General features: G+C 50.8%; 1 protein-coding gene across 3 annotated transcripts in view; it reads left to right on the top strand.

Moving 5' to 3' along the window:
• The window catches only part of bcor (BCL6 corepressor), a 40,893-nt gene that overhangs the window by 12,636 nt on the left and 14,328 nt on the right, over positions 1-13,929 (top strand). For 2 of the 3 annotated variants that reach the window (XM_053877254.1, XM_053877256.1), the window contains 5 exons: positions 6,122-6,203; positions 6,285-9,458; positions 10,513-10,569; positions 11,063-11,222; positions 12,053-12,382. In XM_053877254.1, coding sequence (XP_053733229.1) covers positions 6,122-6,203; positions 6,285-9,458; positions 10,513-10,569; positions 11,063-11,222; positions 12,053-12,382 — 3,803 coding nt within the window. The remainder of the gene's footprint in view (positions 1-6,121; positions 6,204-6,284; positions 9,459-10,512; positions 10,570-11,062; positions 11,223-12,052; positions 12,383-13,929) is intronic. The other variant, XM_053877255.1, reaches the window with a different exon arrangement.

Raw genomic sequence — 13,929 nt, 5'->3', positions numbered from 1 at the left:
ACTGTTGTTTCATCCACTGTCTGGTGTTTTTAAAACTCCCCGGCCTTCACCTGCGACCTTCCTGTTGAGTCCGACTTCAACTGAGAAACCTTTCCCGACCTGAGCAGCTAGCACAGCCGCGGTGTGCGAGTAGCGACTCACCCGACTAACAAGCCCTGAGTGAGCAGGAATTGGACCTTGGCTCTCTGGATCTGGTGACCTTCCAATATCAAGTTCCGGGGCGACTTATTGAACACGATGGCCTTATTTGAGACGTCGAGCGCCTTTCCACGGAACCTCCACAGTCAGTGTCACATGGCGTTAGCGTCGACGTGTCTCTGATGTGTACAAGCTTCTTACACGGAGTGCGCCATAAAACCTCTCCTCTTGACCGCACTCTGGCCTATCGGAAGATTGATTCAGCGTGACACCCCGCCCCCCACCCCTCGCCGCTCCGCTCTCTATCTGCAGGCCTCGTCTTGATCAGCCCTCGTTTGTTTTTAGATGTTGGTGCCTCCGGCATCCGTCTGACGAAACCCTCCAGACTCCTGGCAGCCGTTGCAGGTTTTTGGCGGTACGAGTCTATTACAGCCACCATCTTCAAAGCAGGAATGCGTTATCAGTCTGGATGGCATACGATCACGTAAACCCATCGGGCCGGACACCTTAAAGCGGCGACTGGAGATCAAAAGCTGCCCTTTTAATTTCAATATCTCTCCTTCCTCTGCATTTCTTGCGGCACGTTTTCTCTGTGTTGGCGCCGTTTGCTCATTGGCCGCCTGGTGACCCTCGGCCCCTCCTTAATGTGCAGACAATGGGAGAGTTCTTCTGCGAGTCCGTCCTTATTACTGGCTGAGAAAATTGATAACCTACTTGCATTTGGAGTTGATCTCATCTACCACGTCCATCCTGGAGTCCAGTCACCTCCACCGACCCTGTACCTCATGTACCTTTGCGTGCGATGATGGTTTTTGTTTACGTGGAAGCCGCTCTGCATGCTTCCCCCGACGCCTCGTGTTCTTCCGTCACCTTAACTCTTGACCCATCCGCCCTCCGGTGATGTGGTCAGGACCACCCGACAGATAAAAGTTTCATCAAAGGAAAAGTCAAGAAACCTGCGGTAACAGCGGCCCGTCTCATGCGGGCGCATCTCTGACACAATCGAGTCCTTTTGGGGACATAAAGGGCCATTTAGTTCTCATTTGGTCCTGGATGAATGGAGCCAGTTCAGCAGCCGTCGCCCAGGCCCCAGCGACAGCACGGGGGGCCTCACAATGTCGCCGTTGTTGACGGCCGTGTCGCCGAGGGGGGAATTGAACCGTGTACCGACCTGAATGCAGCAGCCTGGGAGGACGCAGTGCCCCCCTTGTTTACAGCTCTGTCGCTAATAATGTGACAGCTGAAGAGACGCCGCTGGCTTCTTCCAGCTCTGCGCGGCTCCCCCACCACCACCACCGCCGCCGCTGCTGCTGCCGCCACCACCTCCTCCCTCCACACTCTCGCGCCCCCTCTCTTTCCACTCGGAGCCGAGGTTTTGTTTTATTAGAATCTCGGGGAAAAACACGGATGTGGTGTTTCCACGCACCGCGCCGCTGGGATGATCAATTGGGCCATTTGGCACACGTCGACTCTGTGATCAATAACAATTAAAGCGGCCACGTGTCCGATTCTGCGCTTTCTGTCTCGCGCCGGCTGAGAGCTCCTGTCTCCGACTTGCTTTCCACGACTCGGCCCTTCGTGGCGAGCTGGGTTCTCAGCGTGTGTTGAAGTTATCGAATTTTCAACCCCAAACCTCGTTCCCACCTCTAAAATTCCTCTTCTTGCTATCAGATTCACTCTTTGCACCTGAATTTAGTCTCCCAGCATCCTATTACTTGAAGTGCTGTGCGCGTTTCTCTGCACTGTGTCTTGGGATATTTCAACCTTTTTCTTGTCGTTATTTTCTCGTCTTTGTTGTCTCGCGTTTACTTATAGTCTCCTCTTCGCTTGTCACGGTGAACCGCTCATCTATACATACATTTTACAATCTTGTCGAGTGACAGTTTATGAGCGACATTTTTCCAAATAGAGATACGTTCAATTCATTTCTGCAAATGTAATTTCACGCTGTGCCATTTTCCTCCGAGACAATGTGTCATTTTAAAGCCTCATAACCTTTATTGAAACAAACAATGGTTTTAGTCTACTGGCCAGTTTTGCCATTGTTTCTCTGGGAAATATTAAACCGGACTCCTGAAAATCAGTTGTGGCCACTTTACTCTGTGGTCATTGCAAGGATACGGTGAACTTTTGACGATCTCGCAACTGTCACCCAACGTTCTGGAAAATTGTTGTGCTGGGCTTGACAGTGGTGAAAGCATGATGCATCCATAATAGTCCTCTCTACCTTAAAAGCAGAGTTCTGCTGGGTTGGCCATCAACGGTCACACTTCACTACTTGCTGACAAAAAGGGCTGAAAAGCTCCTCTGAATTTGGATTTTGCCTTTGTAGGCGGCCCCTATTCTGCTTAAGCGATGAGGACAACCCTGAAATATCTCAGACAAGAAAAAAAATGGCATGTTTTTCATATCATTTTCAAGTTATTGAATTAATAACATCAATAATTGAACTTAAAGGAGCCACATAATTAAATCAGGTTGTGATTCTTCAAGTGTTTATTCAGGAAAATCTTTCCGAACTTGAATTTAATGAATTCAAAATGTTTTTTATTCAAACAACTTTTTTTTGTGGATTAAGAAATGCAGTCAGTTTCCTGGAACTCTGTCTCGTTAATGACGTCATCGCCGTCGGAAACCTTTTTTTCTGGAATATTCTCATGAAACCTCGAGACACGTGATTGTTTGTCTCAAGTCTTTCCAATAAAAACAACTGTGCGGAGACTTTTCTGCTGCGCGCTCGGTCAACAACTGCGTCGCGTCCGGGTTTGTGGTTCGTCTGTGTGCGCGCACGCCTCGTTTAATCCCTGTTTAACCCTCAACACGCTCGCGCGCGCGCACACGCTCCCCCTCTCTCTCTCTCTCTGTCTCACACACGCACGCACACCACCCCCGTCGCTGTGGAGATTATCCTGCGTCACAGCACATTTTTTCTGGCGCTGATCGGAGCTCTGCGCTTCAGAGAGTCTGGCGCAGCTCCAGGGACAAAGATCGAGAGGGCGCCCACACTCCTTCCACAGAACCCGAGTCACATTTCACCGGAGCCGCTCGCTTTTCCTGTTGCTTCTTCATCATGTTCTGCGAAGAACAAAGCGGCGCTTCTCTCCGCCGCCTGCCCTCCATGTCACTCGCTTCAGAGCGACTTGAGCCCGGGAGGAAATGAGGAGCGGAGCCGGTGTTTGTTCCGGTGCGCATAGCAGGAGGTCACGCAGAGTTCAAGTCTCTGGCGTCAGAGGCAGGAAACATGAGGGATAAGGAGGACACTCTTCTCCCGCTGGCTCCTTCTCTCAGCCTTGTGCGTCGATCAGAACCCGTTTCGACAGCAGCAGCAGCCAGACACATGTGAGGTTTAGCTGCCGAACTCCCGGCGGTTTCCTGCTTAATGGTGCGCGTCGCGGCTGCGCTCCAGCGGGCTGCTTTATCGGAGCGACTCGGACCGCCGCGATGGCGCTGATGGATCGGAGTGTTGGGGTCGTCTGTTGCGCCAACTATTCTTAGCTGCGGGGATGGGCGTCATCACTGTCTCGCCCAGTGGCGTGGTAATAACGCGAGCTCTTCTCAGGATATTCTAATCTGGCTAACACAAGTGACCTCCAGTGGGGCCCATCTTGTGTTCAAAGTTGGGCCGACCGGTACCGACACTTTTCACACCTGGACCACAAAACAACTGAAGCCTCTGTTGAACTCCAGGAACTCACATTATGGCAGGCATGTTTGCTTCAGATGAGGAGGAGCTCGCCTAATGGTTGATGCAGGCGCCATGTTGAGTCTCACGTGTTTGGGTGGAAGACATGGGTCGGACGCGAACAAAGCTTTGGTTTTGAGATGTCCAACAGCTTCTCTGGCGACCGTAAACCAACAACATTTGGATGGGACATGATTGTAGCCCCAGCATAAGAAAAATAATACCAAATGGAACTAGTTCACAAGAGATTTAAAAATTTACAGATGTTAATGAGAGACATTTCTTTAGTGTTTGCGTGTTGAGGGTTGACTTGTGACATGAATCCAATTTTGTTTGTGTATGAACTAATGTTGAGACATGTAGCGTCTAAACACTGTTGCAAATTCCAAGTGCGACTAGGACCTAGAACCTTGTAGCGGATGTAGCACTGCAGCAAACCCCGACAGTCGTCTTCAACACAGGAATTGAGCGATAGTGAAGCCACCTGCTGTCATGGTTCTTTGGGAGCGAGAGTCTTGGCTCGTCTAGTTAGATGTCGACAATACAGTGTACGGCAATATCATCACAATACGATTTTGAATCAAGCCTCTGCGACTGATCAACCATGAAAATAGAAGCTGTATTTGACGGGAGTCTCACAGGACCAATTTTTCATTGGGCGTCGTGATCCAAGCACAGACTTCAAAATGAAATCGACGAAGAAGACTTGTGCTGTCATTTAAAGAGACAAAGATACACGGCTAAAGGTCGTGTCAGAAAGCCAGCAATCCTTGATTTAAATAGAAAATTGTCCCGCAGAGTTTGCGTATCCAGACGCTCCCAAGTTTAGACCCTGTCAGCTGGAAGCTACAAGCTGGTTTGGCTGAGTTTGGTGATGAATGGTAATGAACCGCAAGTGCAGTTGAGCTGAACTATTAATGAGATTTAACCGACGGTGTGCTCCACCTGCAGGCTTGCGGTGCCGAATTCAAATTTCACACAAGAAGAGTATTGATAGATCCAAATGATTTCTATGGAAACATAACTGAAGTGGATTATCAGCCTCTGCTGACTGTCTCTCCCTCCAGTTGGCAGCATGACCTGTGGACTGTTGACCGTGCAAAATCATTCGCGCCGGCACGTTGTGAAGTCACAAGACACTTTATTGACCTGACCTACTTCCCCTCCTTATCACCATCTGTAAGCCGTCAGCGAGTCGTTGCCGGTGTGTACAATCACTGCAGAAGAATTCAGGGAAGTCTGCGAGGTGAACAGCCCTGCATTAAGCCTACGCACACGTTTGAGTCAGCCGTGTTGCAGCTCAGTCCTGCTGCCGTGAGAGCGGCGGCAGGCATAAGGGGGCGGGGGGATGGGAGCGCCGCTCAAGGGGCCCACAGCAGGCTGATTAATGGCCCCAGGTCACGGCAATAAAAAGTGGCGTGCCAGCGGCTCTGAGGCGTTTCTCTGTCATGATAGAGGAGACGATGCAACGCAGCAGCGCTTTACTTTATGCTTCCCGTCTCTCCACAGAATCCTGTTGGGGGGGGAAAAAAAGAAAATAAAGAAAATGCATCTTGTTAACATCCGAAAAGACTACGCTCTTAGCATTGCAGTAATTACTGGAAATGTGCTTCTTGATTTATTTTTAAAATCAAGATATTGGCATGCTTTTCCAACATTTGTGATCTGAAATTCCACGTGAAAATTGTGTCTTTCATAACACGTGTTATCAAATGAACAGTACAGGTGTGCTCCGGGCAAATGATCCTTGGAGATAATTTGGGTTCCGGCTTATCCCGGCGTGTTTTGATGTGTTTGTAGATGTGTCGCGGTGTTGGCGGCCAGTGTCTGCGCTCCCAACAAAGTGGTCTCTGATGTCTAATCTTTCCGTGCTGAAAGAACGGGTCAAAAGAGCCTCCGAAAACCCGTTCGTGGGGAGCTTGACTAAATAATGGAAGCCCCATTATGCATGCCGAGCCCACGGGGATGACAGGGGGGTCAGCGGTGGGTGGGCGTGGGCGGAGGGTGTTGCCTAAGGTTTGTTGATAGATGTGAGGAAAGCGCCGCTCAAAGCATTAATTGCTACTGACTGCAAATGTGTGAATGAGGGAAGGGTGTGATTATTGTGGCTGCCACTGCGACGATCCGACGGAGCAGGAACACAAAAGGCTTTAAAATGTGCGTGAAATCATGGTAGAGCAACAGACAGTGTGTGGTTTTTTTTCTTCGTATATTTAAATTGAGGAAGGAAATGTTGGGCCGTGGAATATGTAGCTGTTGTTTCTGTGGTGACACTGGCTTAATGTTTGTTTATCCCCAAAGGGCAACATCTGTTCGTGATGTCAGTGCTGAGCTACAGACCAACCTGGAACTAAGACAAGGAAACCACATCACACGAAACATGGTAAGCATGTGTGTCCCACAAACAAGGTCTCATTTCTTTTCGTTTCATGCTTAAGGTGAATTCTTTGAAATTCTGCTCCAGGTGGATGCAAGGTTAACCCCCCTGGCAGCTATGGGGCTGGACAGAGGCGCCCTGATGCACGATGGTCTTCGTCTTCATGGCGGTGTTGTATATCCAGGGATCCGGACGATGCCAGCTGAGAAGGGCCGGGATCAGCCTGTCCTTCCCCTCGGTTATGGCAGGGATGGCCTCCCAGAGATGATGTACAAGCCTGACGGCCCCCTTGACAGTCGCAAGCCCAATAATGGATACATGGGCCTCTACAAGGGCATCCCTCCAAGTCTTCACAAGCCTGTGCTGGTTCCTGGAGCCGGAGCTGAGAATTTAGGCTTGGATCGCAGAGTAGGGCCTGGGGACAAAGCAACTGAACTGAGCTTGGCAGGAGCCAGTGGAAGCTACCTCCGCTTGCCGTGGCTCAACCCTTACCCTGAAGCAAGCATGTATCCCTTTATGGACTCATCCAAGTATGCGCTGAACATGTATAAAGCGTCTTTGCTGAGCCAACCCAACCCCTACCTTCCCCAGCACCTGGCCTTCCCCTCCCTGTGCACAGCTCAGGGGGGAAGCGTCAACCCCGCTGCGGTGACATCTGCTGCTGAGAGATTGTACTACATGCCCCCATATCCGCATTCTTCTATCTCCTCGTCATTGGTTGCTCCGCCTATGAGGATTCCAGCGGTCACAATGGCCCCCACATCAATGGTACACTGTCAGGATAAAGGGCTCAGCGTGGCACCTTCTTTTGCACAACAGATCCATCAACAAACCCCTCATCCGCAGCATCACCAGGCTGCTTTAGATAGGGACCGGTCGCCTAGTCAAAGCAGCAGACCGAGTCGCTCTCCATCGAGGAACACCTCGATCAACATCAGCACTAGCAGCAGTGGTAGTAGCGGCAGTAGCTCTAGCGGTGCCAATGGGGGAACTAACAACAGCCTCCCGACTGATTCATCACCTCATCCATCCTCTCGCCTCCCACAGCCTCACCCGCCTTCTTCTGTCATTGACAGTGCACCAGATTTACAAAGACCTGTGGCTAGGATAGGTCAGCTGCCCACCTCCTCCACTTCGTCGATAGTCTCTTCATCCACCTCCACTCAATCCATCCCTCATCCCTTCTCCATCAGCAGCATGGCATCAGAGCAACCTTCCCCTGCTCGGCCTAGTCCTCATAAATCCCGGTCAAGAGATGTTGCGTCTGAACATCGCGGCTCTGGGGAGGAAAGAAGACCAAGTAGGTCCCCCTCCAAGAACAGTTTTGACAGGACAGCTCAGCAACCCCCAGCAACCAAAGACACTGCTGAGAAGCCACTGGATTTGTCCGGAAGAATGATGGAGTTTGGTCTGACTCCAAATGGATTCCCAGTAAAAATGGACACTATGGCGCCAGGTGCACGGTATGGACTTTCCCCTGGAGGAGAACTCTTAAAAGAGAACTTATCGCACTCTCCCTCCTCGCACCCTCACTCTGTAGTGAGCAGCACTTCTTCAAAGGTCTCCGAGAGGTCAGACATGATCAGCACTTTACACTCCTCCTGGGTGGTACCTAGCCGTTCCCCCTCCCATACGCAGCACACCCCAGGCTTACCACCGTCTCCAAGACACAGCGCGGATTTGGGAACTTCTCAAGCCAAAGTTTCTTCGCCCTCTGTCATTAAACATAAGGGTCTGGAGAGAGTACTTCCTCAGCAAAGGAGTTCGTCCTGTCCAAGAATTGGGGAATCAAACCATCACATTTCGTCTTCACAGAGCTCCGCCGGCTCCCTAGTCAACCCAAGCACTCTTTCCCCCAAGCCAAATGGTGAGTGGGTCAAGCAGAGTACCGGCCAATCAGAGCTGGCACCAATCATCGGCCACCGCAGAGAAGCCCCAGAGAAGTCCTCCCAGACTTCGAAGAGAAGTGAGACAACCCCAGACCTTTCCTCCTACAAAAGGCCGTGCTTAGAAAATGGTCACCCTACTGCTCCACTTTACCTTCCTCAAGGTGATGCATACCTAAATCAGAGTTTGGCCTTCACCAACAGGTACCTTCATTACCCCATCCCCGATGGCATGACACTGCACTCGCTGCCCATTGCTGGGAAAACCCCAGTCTACCCGCATCCTGTACTGCTAGGCAGCAACAGCCTTTACCCTGCCCACTTGGCAGCCAAACACCCCTTACCCTATCATAACCTCCCAGCTGGTGCAGGGGGAGAGTATCTCACGTATAACTCACAGGAGATGACCCACCCGCTCATGCAGCCTCATCCAGACAGCAAGTCGTCAGAAAGGGGAGAAGCTAACTTGAAACCTAGAGGACATGTTGAAGAATGTGTGGGGCTGAGAGATCAAAACAGCGGGAAAGAGATGAGTGAAGGGATCCAATTAAAGCCTGATAGGGAAGCAGGTGTACAAGGGCAGGGTAGCAATCAACTCAAATCCCCCTTCTCTTCTGTGTCACACAAAGAAAATGTTGTCTGCATCGACCTTGTACACTCAGACACAGACATGGAGTCTACCCCGTCAGCGCATAAACAACCTTGTGCTGACCCGATCATGAAGGTAAACCAAAAGGAATGTCACCATAATAACCAAAACACATCAAAGACTGAGTATGAGCCAAAACAGCATCCTGTTCCTCATTCTTATCCCATTCTCTCTGGACAAAGCCCCGCTTTCAAGCCCAACAGCACAGACAGACTGCTAGAATCTCCCAGTGGAAAGCCAAAGGACGCAGTGAGTGCAGAAGTCATGTTGAACATGCCCCCAACTTCCCCTGGAAATGAATCCCAAGCAGAGGAGAGCTTAGACGAACAGTGCCCCAGCCCAGAAGAGGGGGAGCAAGACCAGAGCACTTTGCGTTGCGCCCGCACGTCGGGGGAACGCAGCTCTGGTAAGGACAAAGGAGACAAAGAAAGTCGCTCTCAATCCAAATCTCAAATTTGCACAGATGTGGCTAAAGAGTCAGACCAAGAAAGCATGACCGTGAAGGAAAATGAAAAGGAGGACGGCATTGTTGATCTAGGGGAGTCTCAAGGAGAAGGGGAGGAGGAGGAAGATGGTAGCCAGGCCTCATCTAAAAGCTCACGTAAATCAAGCCTTGCCAAAAGGATCGCTAACTCCTCTGGCTATGTCGGAGACAGATTTAAGTGTGTCACCACGGAGCTGTACGCCGACTCCAGCAAGTTGAGCCGGGAACAGAGAGCTTTGCAGGTGAGACCATCATCGCTTTTCTCCTGTGTTTAAAAAACGTTGTTCGGCTGTAATTCACCACCTATGCAGACATTTCAAATTTAAGTTCTGACATTCACCCGCCCCCCCCCAAAAAATAAAAAAATAAATTCACAAACCTTGCAAAACTTCTTTGCTTGATAGCGCTGCATTCAAAACATTCTGCATGAGATTTGAAGCGCAATCCAGAAGAGAGACCCCCCTCGGGTCACGCCCGGCCTGACCTTCACTCTGTCATGCTACAAGGTCATTTTCATTGGCATCTATTGCTTCTGCCGGACAGGTCAGAGCGTCAGCGTGTCATTCAGCATCGTTGCAACCTCTCTATATCCAGAATATGGGAAGAGAGAAACAAAACGTTACCTGTAAAAATTGTGATTTAAGTGAATGGAGGAGATGGTGAAAGCCCCATACCAAGTGCAGCAGCTCCAAGACTAACCAGGGCTGTCATGTCTTGCATCGTATGGGGCTGTTTTCTGGTGCCTTTTGGTCTGTCCATACGTGCCTGTCCTTGTGTGGCTGCCTTGAGGCTAAAGCATGTGTGAGTGCTGACTGCGCTATAGAGCCACAGAGGCTTTCAGAGCATGACTTTGGCAGCCTCGTGCTTCACGTTTTGCCTATGGCTGTGATGATCCTGGAGGTGAGGGACTGCGGAGAGCTTGTACTGTGGTTAAAAACCATCCGCTGCCCTCCATCAAACTCCTGTTGTCGGCATGTCACCAGTCCCCCACCACCCTCACCCCTGTCATTCCTAGCTGTTGCTGTCCAAGATTCTTCCGCTGATATCACTCACCGAACACCCTCAACCTACACCCCGATGCCGCGTACTCACTGTAACAGCCATTGATTTTCAGACCGTTGACTGTGATGACATTTATGATTTATCTCTTCGGCAAACTTGGGATGTAAAGCTGATATTGTTGTTAGTCCAGAAATGCTTTTATGTAACTTGTGGGGTTGTCTGTGGGGTACCGTAACAAATAAACACATGAACTGATGGACAGATATATTAAGCCCCCCGATTCTAATTGCTTAGATGGAAGTCATATCACGAGAGGGGAGTAATATAAGTCAACCTGCAGCTAACTGGGAGGTCAGTTCTTTACATTTCTTATCACATCTGCCTCTGATGGGCTCTTTCTCCTGTGTACTCTGTAATCCTGCACACTCTTTCCTCTTCCATCTCCTCTCTCTGGTCCAGGCCTTAAGATGTATATGCTGTGTAGCCATGTTTATGTGTGAGACAGGGAGCTGCCAGGACTGAAAGCCCCAGAGTGCATGGACTCACAGTGGCTGCAGTAGTCTAACCTGTGCCTTACTGCCCAGCTTGTTATTGACTGTCTCACCTTCTTGTCTTATGTGCGTATATACATATATATTTGTGTCAGTTTATTTTTAAGGCATTTTCTTTTAGACATGTTCAGGGAAATGTGACTCCTGATGCATTTTTGTTTTGCTTCTGTACCTGTTGAGGCTAGATTTAGTGTTAGAGAGAGAGAGGTGTGTGAGGCGATGAGTGGTTTTCATGGGATTTCTCTGCATTTGTGTGTGTGTGTGTGTGTGTGTGTGTGTGTTTGTGCACTCAGCGGGCAATGATGCGGTTCTCTGAGCTGGAGCTGAAGGAGAAGGAGGGCGGCGGTGTGTGTGTGTCGGCCCCGGCGGCAGGACGGGAGCTGGCAGACGGCCAGCGCAGAGAGCGACTGCTGGAGCCCAACCAACGCACCACCCGGCAGGGAGAGAAGGAGGGTGAGTAACCCTGCACGCACACTGGCATAGACAATAGGTGTCCACGCACACACGCGGCAAATGCCGAGGCAAGACCGGGTCACTCTAAAAAAAGACACACACACACGCTCTTACACAAGCTCAGGGAGTCCAGAGACGGAGAGGGGGAGTTTGATTTTCAAGAAGTCTTTTGTGCTCATCTGTGCAAGGAGACGGTGGCGGTAGGGAAGAGTGAAAACAGGGTGAGAGTTAGTGGGTGAAAGCAGAGGGGAGAGCGCAGAACGGAAAGAGAGACAGAGAGGAAGAGGAGGAGGAGGAGGTGGAGGAGGGGAGTTAGTTGGGTTGGCCGGGAGCCCAGCTGTGTGTTGGAGCGAGGCCGCGGCTGACGTGTGAGCCTAATTATGGCATGGAGGGAGAGGGAATTGGCGAGCGGGGGAAGGTGGGGGGTTAGAGTCACGCTCTATGTGAGAAGGGCGTGGTGCGGTCATGCCCTGGGGTAGGACAGAGGGAGGAGGAGGGGGAGGAAGAGTCGCCATACGCCGCGCGATGTTCTTTCTGGAAGCGCTGCGCAGAAGCGGCGCCCGCTGGCGAGGCTCACATCAGATTAAAAAGTCTTTACCCCATCAAAGTTTTACGGCCTGTCTTTAAAGAAGAATAAAAGCTGGCTGGTGTTTCACTGGGTTTTTTCCCCTCTCTCACCCACCCCCACCCCACCCTTGCCCGCCTGCCCTCCGTCTGTCTCCCCGGTTGATTGGTTGTCTGCGGTTTGTCTGTCTACCCGCCTTTCATCTTCTGTTTCTCATTTTGTCTCCCCTCCGCTGCCGTCTTTCCCGACCCATCTGTGTCCTCAGGTGTCCGTCCCGCGTTCCCCTCCAACAGAGTTCCCGTCCTCCAGAGATGTGCCAGTCAGAAGGAAGCTCCGTGCGCCGGTCGGGAGGCGGCCAGGCCCGCGAGCCATGTCGGGCCAAAGGACGGCGGCAGGAAGGCAGGGGTGGACCCGGAAGGGAACCACTGCCTGCCGCCTACTTTGTCAGCAGCGAAAGGACTCTATGAGGAGTGCGCCGCCATCGCATTCGGAGCTTCCAGAAAGCGACCGCTTAACCCCAAGCTGGAGCGGGACGATCCCGAGCATGAAGACGAACGGGCCAATTATCCAGAGAAAAGAGCCAGGATTTTTAAAGGTGAGAAGTCGATGGAAACAAATTACCACTCAGCTCTTCTGCTGTCTCTGCAACAATGTTTCCCTTCATCTCACGTGACGTCGAACCTTGTCTGATTCCTCGTGCAAAATCGCTCTTCTCGTCTCCGCTTCCGTCCCCATCAATTCCACCTTAAACCCACTTTGTAACAAGCTTGGTTGACTCTCTCTCTCGCTCTCTCGCTCGCTCTCTCCTTCCGTCTGTCCCATCTCTCACTCTGTGCGGCAGCCAGCGCACAGAAGTGTTTAATCCTGTCTTTGAGCGGGTGTGAGAGAGAAGCGAGGAAGAGGGACAGCCATTCTCTCTTCTTTCAGTGCTGCTGTTCCTCTGCTGTGCTTACCCGCCCTCTTCAAAGCTGCTCTTTTCTTCGCTTTTCATCTCCCTTCATCCCCCCCACTCATCTGTTTGGTTTTCTTTTTTTTTTTTTCCATCACACTTGCTCTCGCCAGCGACGGCAGACAAGTCAAACAACCAAAGCTTTACAGACGAGCAGCATATAAATAAGACGGAAAATATATGAGTGAAAGTTGCCGCGTTTTCAGTCGTTTAATAGAGATATGAAAGTAGAAACTGCTTCCTGTTGCTTCAGCGTGTCTCTCTTCTTAACACCGTTGTCGAACTGTTCCACTGCATATGCAACGTTACAGTTTTCCGACTCTGACATCCCACTTCTGACGCAAGTTGCTGGTGTGACGGCAGGATTTGTGGCAGACCCTGATTCTGATCTATAGCAGTGACCAAGAAAGGCAAAGCTCTGGTTTGACAGGTGAATCGCCCGGGATGTAGACTGGCTTTCTCAGTATCTTGCCAGCCTCCACCCAAGCGAGGCATATCGGACAGGAGAACCTGGACTGGCTCTCTGCCGAGTCCGAGCTGACAACTCCTCTGGGTTTATTATAGCGCTCTGTGCTCATTCTCAACTTTTACTTTGGCTCCCCTCCTGCAGCGAGTTTGCCCTTGCTCTGCTGTCGTGGCAGCGCTGTCGCCCTCCCTGCACACTAAAGGTCTGTTCGCTGGCGATGACAGTCAGTGACAGACAACTAAACCATTCTTGTCATCTGACTGTTGCTGTCAGGGGCAGGCATCCGAACGAAACACGTCCGTGTTGGCGACAAGCCTCTAGATGGGGATGTCTGCCCCGCGCTTCCGTTCCTTCCTCTCCTTATTACCGCCTTCTCTCGCCGTCTTCTCACTCATTTCTCTCCAAGGTCTGTTTCACAATCAGCTCCAGACCTCTTTCCTCGGTGCGTGCGTTAAATTTGAGCTCGGAGGGTATTTTATGAGCCATAACAATGTAGTGATTTATGCCCTTTGTTCTTTTTTTTGCTCGGTTGTCTACAGACCATTACGTGTGTGAATACTGATCAGGCCGACCTCTCGCAACACAACTTTCTAGCACTTTATTTTAAGAGTCGGCGCCATTATTTGTGCGAGATTTAGCAGGTTGAAGATGCTATTTGAAGCACTAGTCTAGAGTCTGTTTTCCCCAGCAAACAAATGTGATGTTTTTCACCTACGGATCATCATGT

This window comes from Synchiropus splendidus, chromosome 10 (assembly GCF_027744825.2).
Source record: "Synchiropus splendidus isolate RoL2022-P1 chromosome 10, RoL_Sspl_1.0, whole genome shotgun sequence".
Taxonomy (NCBI): domain Eukaryota; kingdom Metazoa; phylum Chordata; class Actinopteri; order Syngnathiformes; family Callionymidae; genus Synchiropus; species Synchiropus splendidus.
The sequence above is the reverse complement of the archived record's forward strand: the minus strand, read 5'-3'. Positions and strand labels throughout refer to the sequence as shown.